The sequence below is a fragment of the Peromyscus californicus genome, unplaced genomic scaffold (assembly GCF_007827085.1).
Source record: "Peromyscus californicus insignis strain IS unplaced genomic scaffold, ASM782708v3 Scaffold_3__1_contigs__length_106647218, whole genome shotgun sequence".
Classification (NCBI taxonomy): Eukaryota; Metazoa; Chordata; class Mammalia; order Rodentia; family Cricetidae; genus Peromyscus; species Peromyscus californicus.
The window spans coordinates 47252247-47265152 of record NW_026294551.1 but is presented as its reverse complement, the minus strand read 5'-3'; the positions used below and the strand labels follow the sequence as shown (position 1 = coordinate 47265152).

The following is a 12906-nucleotide window of genomic DNA, read 5'->3' as shown; positions in this document are numbered from 1 at the left end:
CCAAATCTGCAACCCTATTATTGGGTGGAGACAGAATCCTAGCTCACTGGCTAGCCAGACCAGTTAGTGGGAGACCCTGCCTCAAAAAATGAGGTGGGGAGCAATTGAGGAAGATACTCCGTGTTGACGACAGGCTTACACATTCACACATGTATTCCCTGCACACACACACACACACACACACACACACACACACACACACACACCACATGAAAAATTTAAAATCTGCAAAAGTAAAATTTCAAAGGGGCTGAGGATGTAGCTCAGTAGAAGAGTGCTTGCTTACACACACATAAGGTCTTAGATTTAACCCTCCGCTTGTACCTTAGCTTAGCAACCTCTATGGAAAGTGAACTGATCCTGCCACTTCTGTGGCGTCCCCTCCCCTCCTAGGCTTGCTCCGTCCACTGTGCACTCCGCGCCACCAGTTAGCCTTGCTCCTGTCCCATCAACAGGCAGGTGAGTCCCTTCTCTGTCCCTGCAACGGTGCCTAGAACATAGACAGCATCGGCACGCGGCAGGCGCTCAGTAAACTCCCGTCTGGCTGGGGTGCCGGAGCCTTCCTCCACTCACCGGCAGCTGTTTCTCCAGGCAGATGCTGAACGTCTTGGTGTGGTTGGGTTTCAGCTTCTTCAGGGGCACTCGGGTCTCGCCGATGAACTCATTGTGGCGGAATTTGTCCTCGTCACACACGGAGATCCTGGGGGCGAGTGGCTTCCACAGTCAGTGGGAATTCGTAAGTGGTAGGGTGTCCCCCGGGTGGGGTGCAGGCACGGGGGCCCTCACCCACCTCAGGGTCTTTCGGATCATGTCCTCATCCGTGATCCCGTAATAAGTGAGGGTCTCGTTCCATGTGGGGTTCAGAGTGTTCCTCAGAGTTTTTGTTCTGAGCTTATTTGCCTGGAAAAAGAGAGAGAGTGTGATCTTCTTGGTCCTGAATGAGTGTGGCCAAAAAGCTGGCCAGCCTGCTCCCTCCACCCACGGAGGAGCCGTTATCGGACCCAGTGGAGGAGACCTGAGGCAGGAGGTGAAACTGACACTGTTAATTTGCTAACTTAAAAACAGCAAGCTTATTGGAGGCATGCCAGTGGCCCCTGTGGTCACAGAGGTCTTTGGCAGCAAAAAGATAGCCAAGAGAGACGGGACCAGCACAGCGGGAACTCCGCTGGCTTCAGACCCGGGGCAGGGGCTGCCGCTGGGGACGTTGGAAAGAAAAGGGAATGACTGTCCCCAGCATGGACCAGCCATGTTGGCATCTTGACTTCTGGTCTAGTCAGTGCAGCCTGTCTGGCTGGTGACCCGTGGAACAGGAAGGCGATGGTGTGTTTAAACGGCTAAGCCGTGGGAATTGGTTGAGGTAGCCACAGAAAGCTAACGTGAGGAGCATCCCACCCCTAGACCCCGGTGACAACAACAGGGTAGAGGTGATGACTACGGGGTGGTTCTGCATGGGGTAGGAAGTTGCCATGTTGCCTCATTCCCATTAGGAAGTTGAAGTGTCCAGCTTAATAGGCATTAGCTTAACCAAAGATGCTCCCCCACCCCACCATTACAAAAGAGTTCCCTATCAAGACTGGCCATGTCCCCAACAACAACTGGACCACTCCCAACAACAACTGGACCACGTTCCTGGACGACCTGATGTCCCCATCCCTCCCTTTACGCAGGCTGTTCATTCTGCCTGGGATCCATGCTTTCCTGGTGAAAGCCTTGTGGGGGGACTACAGCCTCTGTGTTTTCATCCGCCTGCTGGGCCACCCAGCAGGGGGGCAGGAACAGGGGTTCTGTGGTCAAATAAACCAGGCTAATGCTACCCACTCAGTCCCCTTTATGAAGCCACAGAATCAACACACTGAAGGCTCTGACAGGTCCTGCCACCAAGAAACCTGTTTAACAGTATTTCCTTTTAAGGCAGGTGCTATGCATCCCTGGCTGGCCTGGATTTCACTATGTATGTAGAGCAGTCCGACCTTGAACTCACAGGGATCTGACTGCCTCTGCCTCCTGAGTGCTGCAATTAAAGGCGTGTGCCGTCACACCTGACCCCATTGAGTCCTTTTTTTTTTTTTCTATATAATATGAACCTCAGGCTAAAATGGCTTCATATGAAATGTAACCTGGACATTCTCGGGGCCCAAAGAGCAGATAGGTAACGGACTCATGAGGTCTCAGGGAGGCCATGAGCGCCAAGCCAGTGCCATGTCTGGGGCAGAAGCCCTCACCTTGCTGGCTCCAGGCAGCAGGTGCAGTTTGACGTAGGGATCAGCCAGTCCATTGTGGTCCATCGGCTTCAGGCCCTGAGCAGAGACCAGAGAGGATGAGAGTTGATAACAAGGACACAAAGGGCCTCCTCCCTGACATCTCCAATCTCCCTGAGGATGGGAGGTTCTCAAGGGCCAAACAGTGTGGGGTAAGCTTCCCTCCCCCATACTTTGGCCCCGACTCATTTCACTCTCTACCTTCTTGACAACTGAACCCAGAAGACACAGCTCACGCTAAACTTGGGAAGGCCGGTCTCTCTGCACACTTTCCGGACACTACTCCTTGTTGAGACCTCCTTCTCTGACCCCGAGTCTCCATGATTTGGCTCTGTACTCATCCTCACGTTCCTTGTGGCAGCTGGGAAGGCAGTTTGTTCCAAGTCTGGGAGGCCAGTCGAGACTGCCGGCCATTTCCCTCTGCCTTTGCTGGTTGGTATCCCTGGAAGTCACAGGCTGCCTGCCATGGAGGGTCCTTCCACAAGATGGCACCCCTTGCTAACTCTGATTTCAGCCGCCAGCCCAGGAATGTACAGCTCAGGGGAGGGACCACAAGGGCCTCAGCTAACCTTCTGGGGATGGTGTTTTCTCCTTTCAGTGAAGGCCCACAGGGGCGCGGGAGGCAGCAGAGGTGTGCATGGCCCACATTCCAGATGGGTGAAGGAGGGATGACTCGGCTCCTGGGCCAGGTGCCCCAGACCTTTCTCCCAGGTCTAGCTCATTGGGCCTGGAGGAGCTTCCAGGCAGGGCACCCACCCATCGCTTCTCTTCCGCTGTGGCCCCAGGCCCAGGTTCGGGAGCCAGAGCACAGTCCGTGCACTTCCAAGTTAGTGGGCCAGGCACAGGGCAGTCTCAGCTTTATCACAGGTGAAGAGTTACTCATTCCCACAGTCTGAGGGGAACAGAGCAAGGAGGGGTGCAGATGCAGGGCTAAGGGGTGGGACTTCCCTCCCCTGCTCACCCCCTCAGAAGATATCAGAGAAGCAGCTGGGGGAAGGGTGGGGGTTTTAGCCAGGCCCATAGCTACTGGGGCCTGACCTGGAGGCAGTGTGTGTGCCTTGCTAAGGGTGACCGTTCACGTTCACACCAGCTAGCTTTCCCCTGGCAGCTCCTCACCCCCAGGGAGTAATGAGCAGGTGTCCTGGGGGATCTGGTGGGGGTAGCTGACGGCTCCTGTTTTATTTCTCTAATTCCTGCACACCCGTTTGTCATGTTTACAATGTTTTCAATCTTCCTCTTTTCTTTTGTAGATCTTTGAGCCAGGAGATTAACCAGAGATACTGCAGGTCCCACTTCTGAGGCCTGGGCACCCATAAGGACTGGCTAGGGCAGGGGGCAGCTGCCATGCTAGGATGTCAATGATGCCTGCTCTGTCCTTCGGATGCCCAGCCTGTGATGTGGTCCCTTGTTACTGCCACACCCTTCTACCTGGCAGGTCCCTGGACACAGCAGAGGGGCCACACACTGGGCTGGAAGCAAGGGCTGGTGGGCTCAGCCAGAGGCTGGGTGGCTGTCCCTACAGTGACTCCCTAGCTCAGGCAGCCTCGCTGGCCCTGAGTCTGGGGGCTGCCCTGCAGCATGGCAAGGTCTCCCCTAGGCCTGTAGGGACAGCCCCCGGTGCTGACTGAATCCAGGAGAGGGGGTAGGAGGCCGAGTTCAGCCAGAGGTCGGAAAGCGATTGTCTCCAGCAGATCCCATCAGCTTATTGTGTTTCCATGAGACCAAAGCAGATGTCACTGTCTCAGAGAGGGACAGGGGAGGTGCTGTGTGAGACAGTACTACCAGCCCTGAGGGGACAGGAAGGAAGGTAGACTCTCCTCAAACCAAGTTCCTGTCATCCCTGCACTGCCCAGAGCTTGCTGTTTGCTAAGCGTTCGGGACTGGAACCTTCTGGACAGTCAAAGCTGGGGCTCTCAGTGCTCAGCCTGAAGGAGGAGGACAAACACCGGTTGGTGAGTTGGCCTGGTACACAGGGACAGAAGCTGCATGACTGTACCTACATGACTGTACCCTGGAGACCGTGGGGAGGGCAGCTTGGGCCACACAAGGAGAGGCAAGGGGTGACAGGCAGCTGTTTTGTGGGCAAGGAATTTCAGTTCGGCAAGCTGAGAAGGCTCTGGGAGGGACAGTGGTGATGCAACACAGCCATCTCGGCATTCCACCGCTAAGTTTCACATGTGTGATATTTTATCACAATTAAGTAACACTGTGCCGGAGCGGTGGTGGCGCACGCTTTGAATCCCAGCACTCGGGAGGCAGAGGCAGGTGGATCTCTGTGAGTTCCACGGCAGCCAAAGCTACACAGAGAAACCCTGCCTTGGAAAAACCAGGGTATGGGGGAGTAACACTGGTCTTCCAGCACTGTGGCTCTTTGGGGTTTTGCTGGGCACTGCTCGGAGGTGAGTGCCCAAGGTCCTGTGGATAGATACATCCACTGGGCACTACCCTGCAAGACGGGATTAGACAAAACGCCAGGTTTCCAGTGCTATACTTCTACATGGTTCAGTAGCCACACAGGGTGCATGGTGAGTCCTGTTTACGGATAACCAACTGAGACACATTCTCACCTGGGGGTGAGGGTGACCAAGTGCCCCGGTGAGTTGTATGTCAACCTGAGGCAAGCTAGAGTCATCATTGAGAAAGTGTCCCCACTAGATGGGTCTGTGGGAAGACTGTGGTGCATTTTCTTGGTTGATGATTGATGGGGGAGGGCCCAGCTCACTATGGGTGGTGCCACCCCTGGGTTGGTGGTCCTGGGCATGTATAAGAAAGCAGGCTGAGACCAGGTGGTGGTGGCACACACCTTTAATCCCAGCACTCGGGAGGCAGAGCCAGGTGGATCTCTGAGTTCGAGGCCAGCCTGGTCTACAGAGCAAGATCCAGAACAGGCACCAAAACAACACCGAGAAACCTTGTCTGGAAACAAACAAACAAACAAACAAACAAACAACAACAAAAAAAAGAAGGCAGGCTGAGCAAGCCAGTAAGCAGCACTCCTCCATGGCCTTTGCATCAGCTCCTACCTCCAGGTACCTGCCCCAACTTTGCTGGATGATAAACTAAAAGCAGGAAGATGGAATAAACCCTTCCCAGGCTGCTTTTGGTTAGTGTTTTATCCCAGCAACAGAAAACTAAGACACCTAGTGAGAGTGATTGCAGCCTGGGAATCCTTGTTCCTCGGACTCCCCGAAAGACTGAGTGTGGGCCCTGCTTCAGCTGGCACTCTATGGATCCCCTTTGGGGTCCCAGTATTTCCTAGGCCTGTCCCCTTTTTTGTAGACATTTACAGAGAAGAACAGGGCCACCATGGTTCAGAGGCCTCTGGTCCTCACCTCTGTGCACACCAGCACCCATGTAATCTGCGCACACAGGCACAGAGATACATACAGACACAGACATGCACGCACGCACACGTGCACACACACACACACACACACACACACCCCTGGAGCAGGGAGAAGGCAGCAGGAACCCGGATTCTGAGATGGGGAGGGAAAGCTGGGCTCCACTAGAGTGGTCTGACAGCTGGTCCCCAAGCATGGACAAGCTCTGTTAAGTCAGGAGGGGGGGGAGGAGGGGCTCTGCCTGGCCCTGCAGCCTGCCTCCACCTTTCCAGGCTGGGCTCACCAGGAGCTCAGCTCTGTTTCCTAGGCTATCACAGCCTAAAGGTGCCAGCGGAGTGGGCAGAGACACAGAGGGCAGTGACTGGGCCTTCAAATACCCAACCTGGGCCCCAAGCCCCATGGAGACAGTTCTCACACTTGCCCATGGCCTTCCACAGGAGTGACCCAGGCTGGATAGTGGTATGGTGTGGGTTGTCCTTCTAGGCAGGCACAGAGCCAAGGGCAGCCCCTCAGTGGTAGGGTGGGCCAGGAAGAAACACAGAGAGATGCTACAGGGCAGGGATGCTGGGTGAGGTCTAGTCCTGGCAGCATTTGAAAGCTACTCCATGTGTGCTGGGCTGCCTCAGGCCTTTCCACAGCTCTACTAGGGTCTCTACTGGCCACCTGGGCCTTACCTTTCGGGAAAACATCAATTTTGGCACCTTCCTCCCAGAGGGAGCAGTGTGAAGGGAAGAATGTGGTTGAGAACATGGAACAGACACGGGTTCAAGGACAGATCCGCAGAGGACCACAGGGGTAAGACCTGACAAGGCCACACTGGGTCTGCAGATGTCCACGACTCCCCTCAGCAAGGCTCACAGGGCCTCTGACGCTCAGGCCCAGTGGCTACCACCCTGCCTGGGGCCTAGCTTTCTTCCATGGCACCTACGGCTTTCAGCACAGGAGCTGCTTAGGGGCTCGGGGAGCCTAGGGTATGGAACTTGGGAGTGGGGAGATCCAGAGACAGTAGCATCCAATCAACTCTCCCCTCCCACACACACACACTCTGCAAGACAGGCCCCCCACCTTCCTCCTTCTTCAGTGACCCCTCCCAGGCTCTAAAAGCTGCCTGGCCTTCCACACTCCCCCCTTTTGTCTCCTTCTGAAACTCCTTTCCCCAAATGCTTTACTGGGCAGGGCCAGTCTGGGAAGTGGGCAGCTGCACCCCACAGAGCAGGGACACCAGGAAGCCTGGACAGAAGGGACAGGCAGGACCCCGCCCCCGTCCTGAGGCCAAGCCGCGGCTGGCGCAGGGCCTACCTTGGCCTTGCTGATGGTACAGTGCAGGGCGTTGTTCTCCTGGTCATAGAGCAGACTGAAGTCCAGCGTTCCCAGGGCGGCTGCGGGAGAAGGAGATGCGGGTCACACACCAGCTGGATGGGAGGAGCAACACCCTCCCCTGGGTGGCTTCAATAGCCGCATTATGATTACTTTCCGTGTGTTTATTTGTATGGGCACATGTGTGTACACATACGTGCACCAGGATATGCACGTGGAGGCCAGAGGATAACTTGCAGGAGTCAGTTTTCTTCTTCCACCATGTGGGGGATGAAGCTTTAACTCGGGTCACCAGAGCTGGCAGCTGAATCATCTCGCTGGCCCGACAGTCACATTGTTTTCAAGATTAAAAGATTTATTTGGTGGTGTCTGCTTTTAGTCCCAGCACTTGGGAGGCAAAGGAAGGTAGATCCCTTTGAGTTGGAGGCCAACTTGGTCTACAAAGTGAGTTCCAGGTTAGCCAGAGCTACAAAGTGAGATCCTATCTCAAAAATAAGCATATAAATAAATGAATAAATAAAGTTTATTTGGAAGAAGAACCATAAGGCAAATATGTCCATCATAGTCCTCAGAAAATGTGCATGTTGGGGGCTAGAGAGATGGCTCAATGGTTAAGAGCACTGGCTGCACTTCCAGAGGTCCTAGGTTCTATTCCCAGCACCCACATGGTGGCTCACAACCATCTGTAATTCCAGTTCCAAGGGATCTGACTCTCTTTTCCGGCTTCTGTGGGCACCAGGCATTACAGTGATGCACAGACATGCATGCAGACACAATAGCCACACAAATAAAAGAAATATAAGCAAATAACTAATTAAAAAAAAAGACGAGCCGGGCGGTGGTGGCACACGCCTTTAATCCCAGCACTCGGGAGGCAGAGCCAGGTGGATCTCTGTGAGTTCGAGGCCAGCCTGGGCTACCAAGTGAGTTCCAGGAAAGGCGCAAAGCTACACAGGGAAACCCTGTCTCGAAAAAACCAAAAAAAAAAAAAAAAAAAAAAAAAAAAAGACGATGTGAACATGACTCTGGAGGAGCTGGCTTCCTGGCATGCTCACATGGTGCACAGGTGACAGTCTCTGCCCCCACGGACACCAGCTGTCTCCAGCTTCTGTCTTCAGGCTGCTGCACAAACTAAAAGGCAAAATCATTTTTGCTTCTAAATGGCTGGAATTAGTTAAAGCAAGCAAAATCCGGTTACAGCATGGCTTAGCGGAACCACACGGGGATGGCACTAAAGCCATTTTAAATTACACAGATGACTTCCGTATGGAGATTAAGGAAGTGGACAGATCCACAGTGCTGAGGACTGCTGGCGGTGGACTTAGGGTGGAGGCACAGGTTCAAAATTGACCATCACTAGGCCAACCCACAAACCTCAGGAATAAAGCAAAGACGCAGGCAGGCAGGCAGGAGTGTGGCTCTGGGGCAGATCACTGGCCTAGCCTGTGCTGGGCCTTCAGCTCATCCACAGCACTGCAAGTGAAACAAACACTTCAAGTTCTACCAGAGACAGTAGACGTCGTCTGCATGTGTTAACAGCATAACTGTTCCTTCCAGGTAACAGGTGAAGGTCTAAGGGTGTGCCATTCACTAACTTTTGGGCTTAGTAGTAGTAGTAGTAGTAGTAGTAGTAGTAGTAGAGGTCCTGGGTTCAATTCCCAGCAAGAAAAGTTAACCAATAAGGAATGTTATTGTATCCAGCTCAATGGCCGGGTGCTGGGACAATGGAGCAGCTACAATATGCCAACCTCTTTATCTAGCTCTCCCCACGAAACACTCCACCCTCGGAGGGACTCCATCCTGCCACTGTCAGATGAGGAGGCTCAGGGATTCTGGGTGGATCACCTAAGGCTCACGAATGGTAACCTGATCACAATCAGGCAGGTGGCTTAGAAAGGGGCTCTCGAACCCCCACTTTGTGCGGTCTGTCCTGTCCCCTGGTGGTACTATGGTGAACCAGACAGCTTGGGTCCCCCCACACAAGCAACGATACACAGTGGTATGAGAAGCCAGAGGACAGCTCCGAGAGGCTGCAGGGCCTGACCGGCCTGAGTGGCTGGCTGTTGACTGAGCCCCAGGTGACAAGTGACACTACAGCTCCCTGGTCTTCCTGGCCCGGGGAGATCCTCAGTAGGCAGCGACAAGGCAGCTGGGTCCTCATGCGGTTGCCCCCAAGTCTCTCAAGGGCATCGGTGAGTCCCAAGGGCCAGGCAGAGGATGCAGCAATAATTGGGTTCAGCTGCCACCTTAGGAACAGTCACTTGTTACAGCTGTGGCCTGCCATGTCCCGAGGGTTCCCAGCAAGAGGGCAAGAGTCTGAGTGAGGGAAACCTTTGAAGTCCCCAGACAGCAAGATACACATGCTTAGATATCTCCAAATGCCCGATTTGCTCCCAACTGCTGGACAGGTCACAATATTGTCTGGTGGGCCAAGAGCTGGGGGAGCTTCAAAGGGGACTCTGGGCCCCAGTGTGAACAGGGGAGGCTTCTTGGAGGAAGCGATGCCTTACCCGAGATAGTAGGAACCAACAGATAATAGTAGGAGGGACTTGGAGGGGACATCATAACCACAGGCATCTGGCAGATGGGGGTTGGTGGCTGAAGTGATGCTGGGATGAAGGGCGGGCTGGGCTGGGCCTCTGCCCTCATCAAGGTTCTAAGATCTGCACTGGATCTTAGATGGATTCTAAGTGAACACGCATCTGGACTGTGTCTGCCTTTAGTAACAAAGGCAGGCCACATCATGATAGCCTTTGTGTCTGGAGGGACATGGGGTACATCAGGGGCTCTTCCCTTTGTTCTGAGAGACATGTGGAAGTGTGTCGGGTTCCTTATAACCCAACAAGGTGATGTTCTTGTCGCTTTCTACAGTGCAGTTGTGAGTGTGGAGGATGACACCTGCTGTTGCCCTCTACAGGTTCAAATCCTCGCTCTGCATATCCTTGCTGTGTGACTGCAGACAGTTTCCTCATCCGCAACCTGGAGACAACTATAACTACCCCGTGGTGCATGGGGCTGGTTACAGGAACAGCAGTCATACTCTGATGATGCTTCTAGAGCTCTGAGTTTGCCCCTCTAAGGACTTTCTGGAAGGGTCTGCCCTAAACTGGATCACCTTCTCCCTTTCTTTGGGAACATGATATAGAAGCAATCACTTAACGCTCCTCTGCATAAGTGGAGTCATTGCTATGACTACAATGATTCTGCTGTAGGTCACAGTCACAGCTACATAGAGGGGTGTGAGGTGATTGCTCCACTGGGGCTCCTAGGTGGTACCTCACTTTCCTGCCTCCTCCCTTTACTCCTGCCTCTGGTAACACAAACAGCTCTTTCTTTCATAATAATAGTTAGAATTCAGACTAAGAGTTTCTAGGTTGGGAGTGAGCTGCAAGTATCTTTCCCTAGTGGAAAATGCATGCATGCATGCATTAGTGAAGACCACACTGCAGCATCCCCTCTCCCTTCCAACAGGTGAGCATGTGAAGATGTTGTAGGTGAGAATGCTACAGATAAGGATACCGTAACTGAGGATGCTGAGGGTAAGGATGCCGTGGACAAGATGTTGTGAGTGAAGACCCTGAGGGTGAAGATGTTGAGGGCGAGGAAGTTGCTGGTGAGTATCCTGAGGGTGAGGATGTTGTAGGAGAGAATCCTATGGATGAAGATGTTGCAGGAGAAGATGCTGAGGGTGAGGATGCTGCAGGTGAGTATCCTGAGGGTAAGGATGCTACAAAGCACCACTGCCTTTACTGCAGCCACCCAGCTGGGCTTCTGCAATATCATTCTGCAGAGCTGGTGGCTTCCCATGACAGTCAGTTGGCATGCTGTCCAGTTCAGGCTACCTGCTCCCTGATGACCTCACCCCGAGGACGCTGCCTCAGGCGCCTAGGGGGCTGGCAAGCAGCAGATGGTCAGTGCTCATGGTGGAGCTACTCAAATGGCTTTGCTGTCCAGTCACTTCCCAGCAGGAAGGATTTAGTGTGATGCCACATGTTACAGCACACACTCCATGATGTCTGCCTGTGTCCCAACCCCAGAAGACAAGTCAGGGAACGGGTCTCTTGGGACACTAACACCTGTTACCACCACCAAAAAAAAAGAGCAGTGTGCCTAGTGTGCGGTCAGGAAAGGACTGATGAATAGCTAGTGCCACTGAAATCCGTGAAGAAATTCTACCTTGTCATTGGAAGCTCGGTCACCATTTGAGAAACTGCATGTGTGGAGGAGCTGTCTTAGGGAACACATGGCCCAAAATTCGCCCTTTTCACTTGTAGAAATGAGGCTCAGAGAGGGGAGGTGGCCCAATGAGGGTGGCCCAGCAAAGCTGGCGATTGATTCTGTCTTAAAAGCCTAGCGGCTTCCTGAAAGCTTTTCTTCACCATTTTGTGTAACTGAAGTCCCGAAGATGCAGCTAGGGGGAAAAAATGGCTCAACGGTAGAGCCCTTATCTCACATGAACAGGGCCCTGGGTTCTTGCCTCAGCAATGGGGCAGGGGCAGGGGCAGGGATAGGGACTCACTGCTAATCTGAAGGGCCTGAGCGGAGTGGCAGCAGAGGCCATAGTAGGGCTCGAAGGACAAGAGAGAGTGCCTTTCTGTGAGTCCCAGGATCCTGAGGGCCTGCCCTCAGAGCCACTCAGATCACGTGCCTTGATGAAAGTTTACATCTTTGGAAAAATAATGAAGGTTGGTCACTAATGGGCCTCTGAGAGTTGTCACCGGCTTGCTGATAATTATAGCGCTTTAATGGGGCTAATTCAGAGAGAATCAAGCTCAGGCCCCTGTTGCTTCCTCCAAGGCTGAGTGGTCCCCAGAAGGGCCTGTGCAGACAGGCAGCTGGCCGTGCATGACCTTGGTCTGCACTTGAACTCACTTGGCCCATTCACCCCTGGGAATCAGAAATCGGTCCTTTTTGTCTTGTATTTGGAAGAAAAGTGTCAGCCTCTAAAACAGGTGACGAGATGGCTCAGTGGGTAAAAGTCCTGGCTTTGCAAGCCCGACGATCCGAGTTCAATCCCCGGGATCCACGTCCATGTGGGAAACCGGCTCCACAAAGTTGTCCTCTGACCTCTACCTGTGTGCTGTACACACGTGCACCCCTTCACATCACACAAACACATCTATTAAAAATACAATAAATATGCTTGTTTTAATCAGCAGGAACTCATAGAGAGTCATCCAGCCTGATTTGAAAGCAGGTCACAGGTGAGGAAGCTGAGGCGCTGCACTAGGCGGTCACTGTGGGGGAGGGTGCGGAGGAGTGACAGATACAGGGTCACTCACAGAGCCCGCAGACAGAGCCCAGACTTCAGCCACCTCCTTTATCCCCTCACTTCAAGCAGTTCAACAATTCATCGCATCCAAGACACGATCTGACCTCCCTGGTTTGGCATTCAAGCCTTCCTATGCGCTCACTTTGACCTCATCACTCTTCCTTGTCTGTGTTTCTGACACATTGGTTCCTTTGTTCCCCCCACACATAGACACCCCCTTTCACTCTGCTAGTCTTCTTTCCCCTTCCGCCCAGCTTCAGAGCCGAGGCCTCTGCAGATGTCTGCCTCCCCATCCTCCCTCCCTGATGGTCCTCTTGCTGGATTTCTGTGAGCGGCCTAAAGACCATGTATGTGGTCCAGCCCATGCTTGGCTCTCCGGGGCCCCCGTAACGGTGCCTGACACACAGTTGGCATTGCACTGTTGAATGGGAAAGAATACGATGGAGGTCTGGGCAGAACGTGACTGAGGCCCACAGAAGTTCTGGGTGAAGGAAGAAGCCACATAGATCAGTAACTGGAATCTGCCCATGCCCAGGAGAACCTTCCAGGCAGACCCAACAATGGTTCCCCACTTCACCCTTGCTCCAAACCTCTGTGGGCACCTGACCTAGCTGAGTGAGTCATTTGGGAATACAGACACGTGATACAATTCTAGCCAATGAGACAAAAGGACAGGTCTCCTGGGAACTTCTTGGAGAGATTTTCCTGGATCCTA

At 53.4% G+C, this 12906-nt stretch overlaps 1 protein-coding gene across 1 annotated transcript in view; it reads right to left on the bottom strand.

Moving 5' to 3' along the window:
- Doc2b (double C2 domain beta) overlaps positions 1-12906 on the bottom strand; it is a 28696-nt gene that overhangs the window by 12538 nt on the left and 3252 nt on the right. The window contains exons 2-5 of the mRNA XM_052756026.1: positions 6902-6981; positions 2223-2297; positions 791-900; positions 574-700 (exon numbers count right to left, since the gene is read on the bottom strand). Of these exons, the coding sequence (XP_052611986.1) occupies positions 574-700; positions 791-900; positions 2223-2297; positions 6902-6981 (392 nt within the window). The remainder of the gene's footprint in view (positions 1-573; positions 701-790; positions 901-2222; positions 2298-6901; positions 6982-12906) is intronic.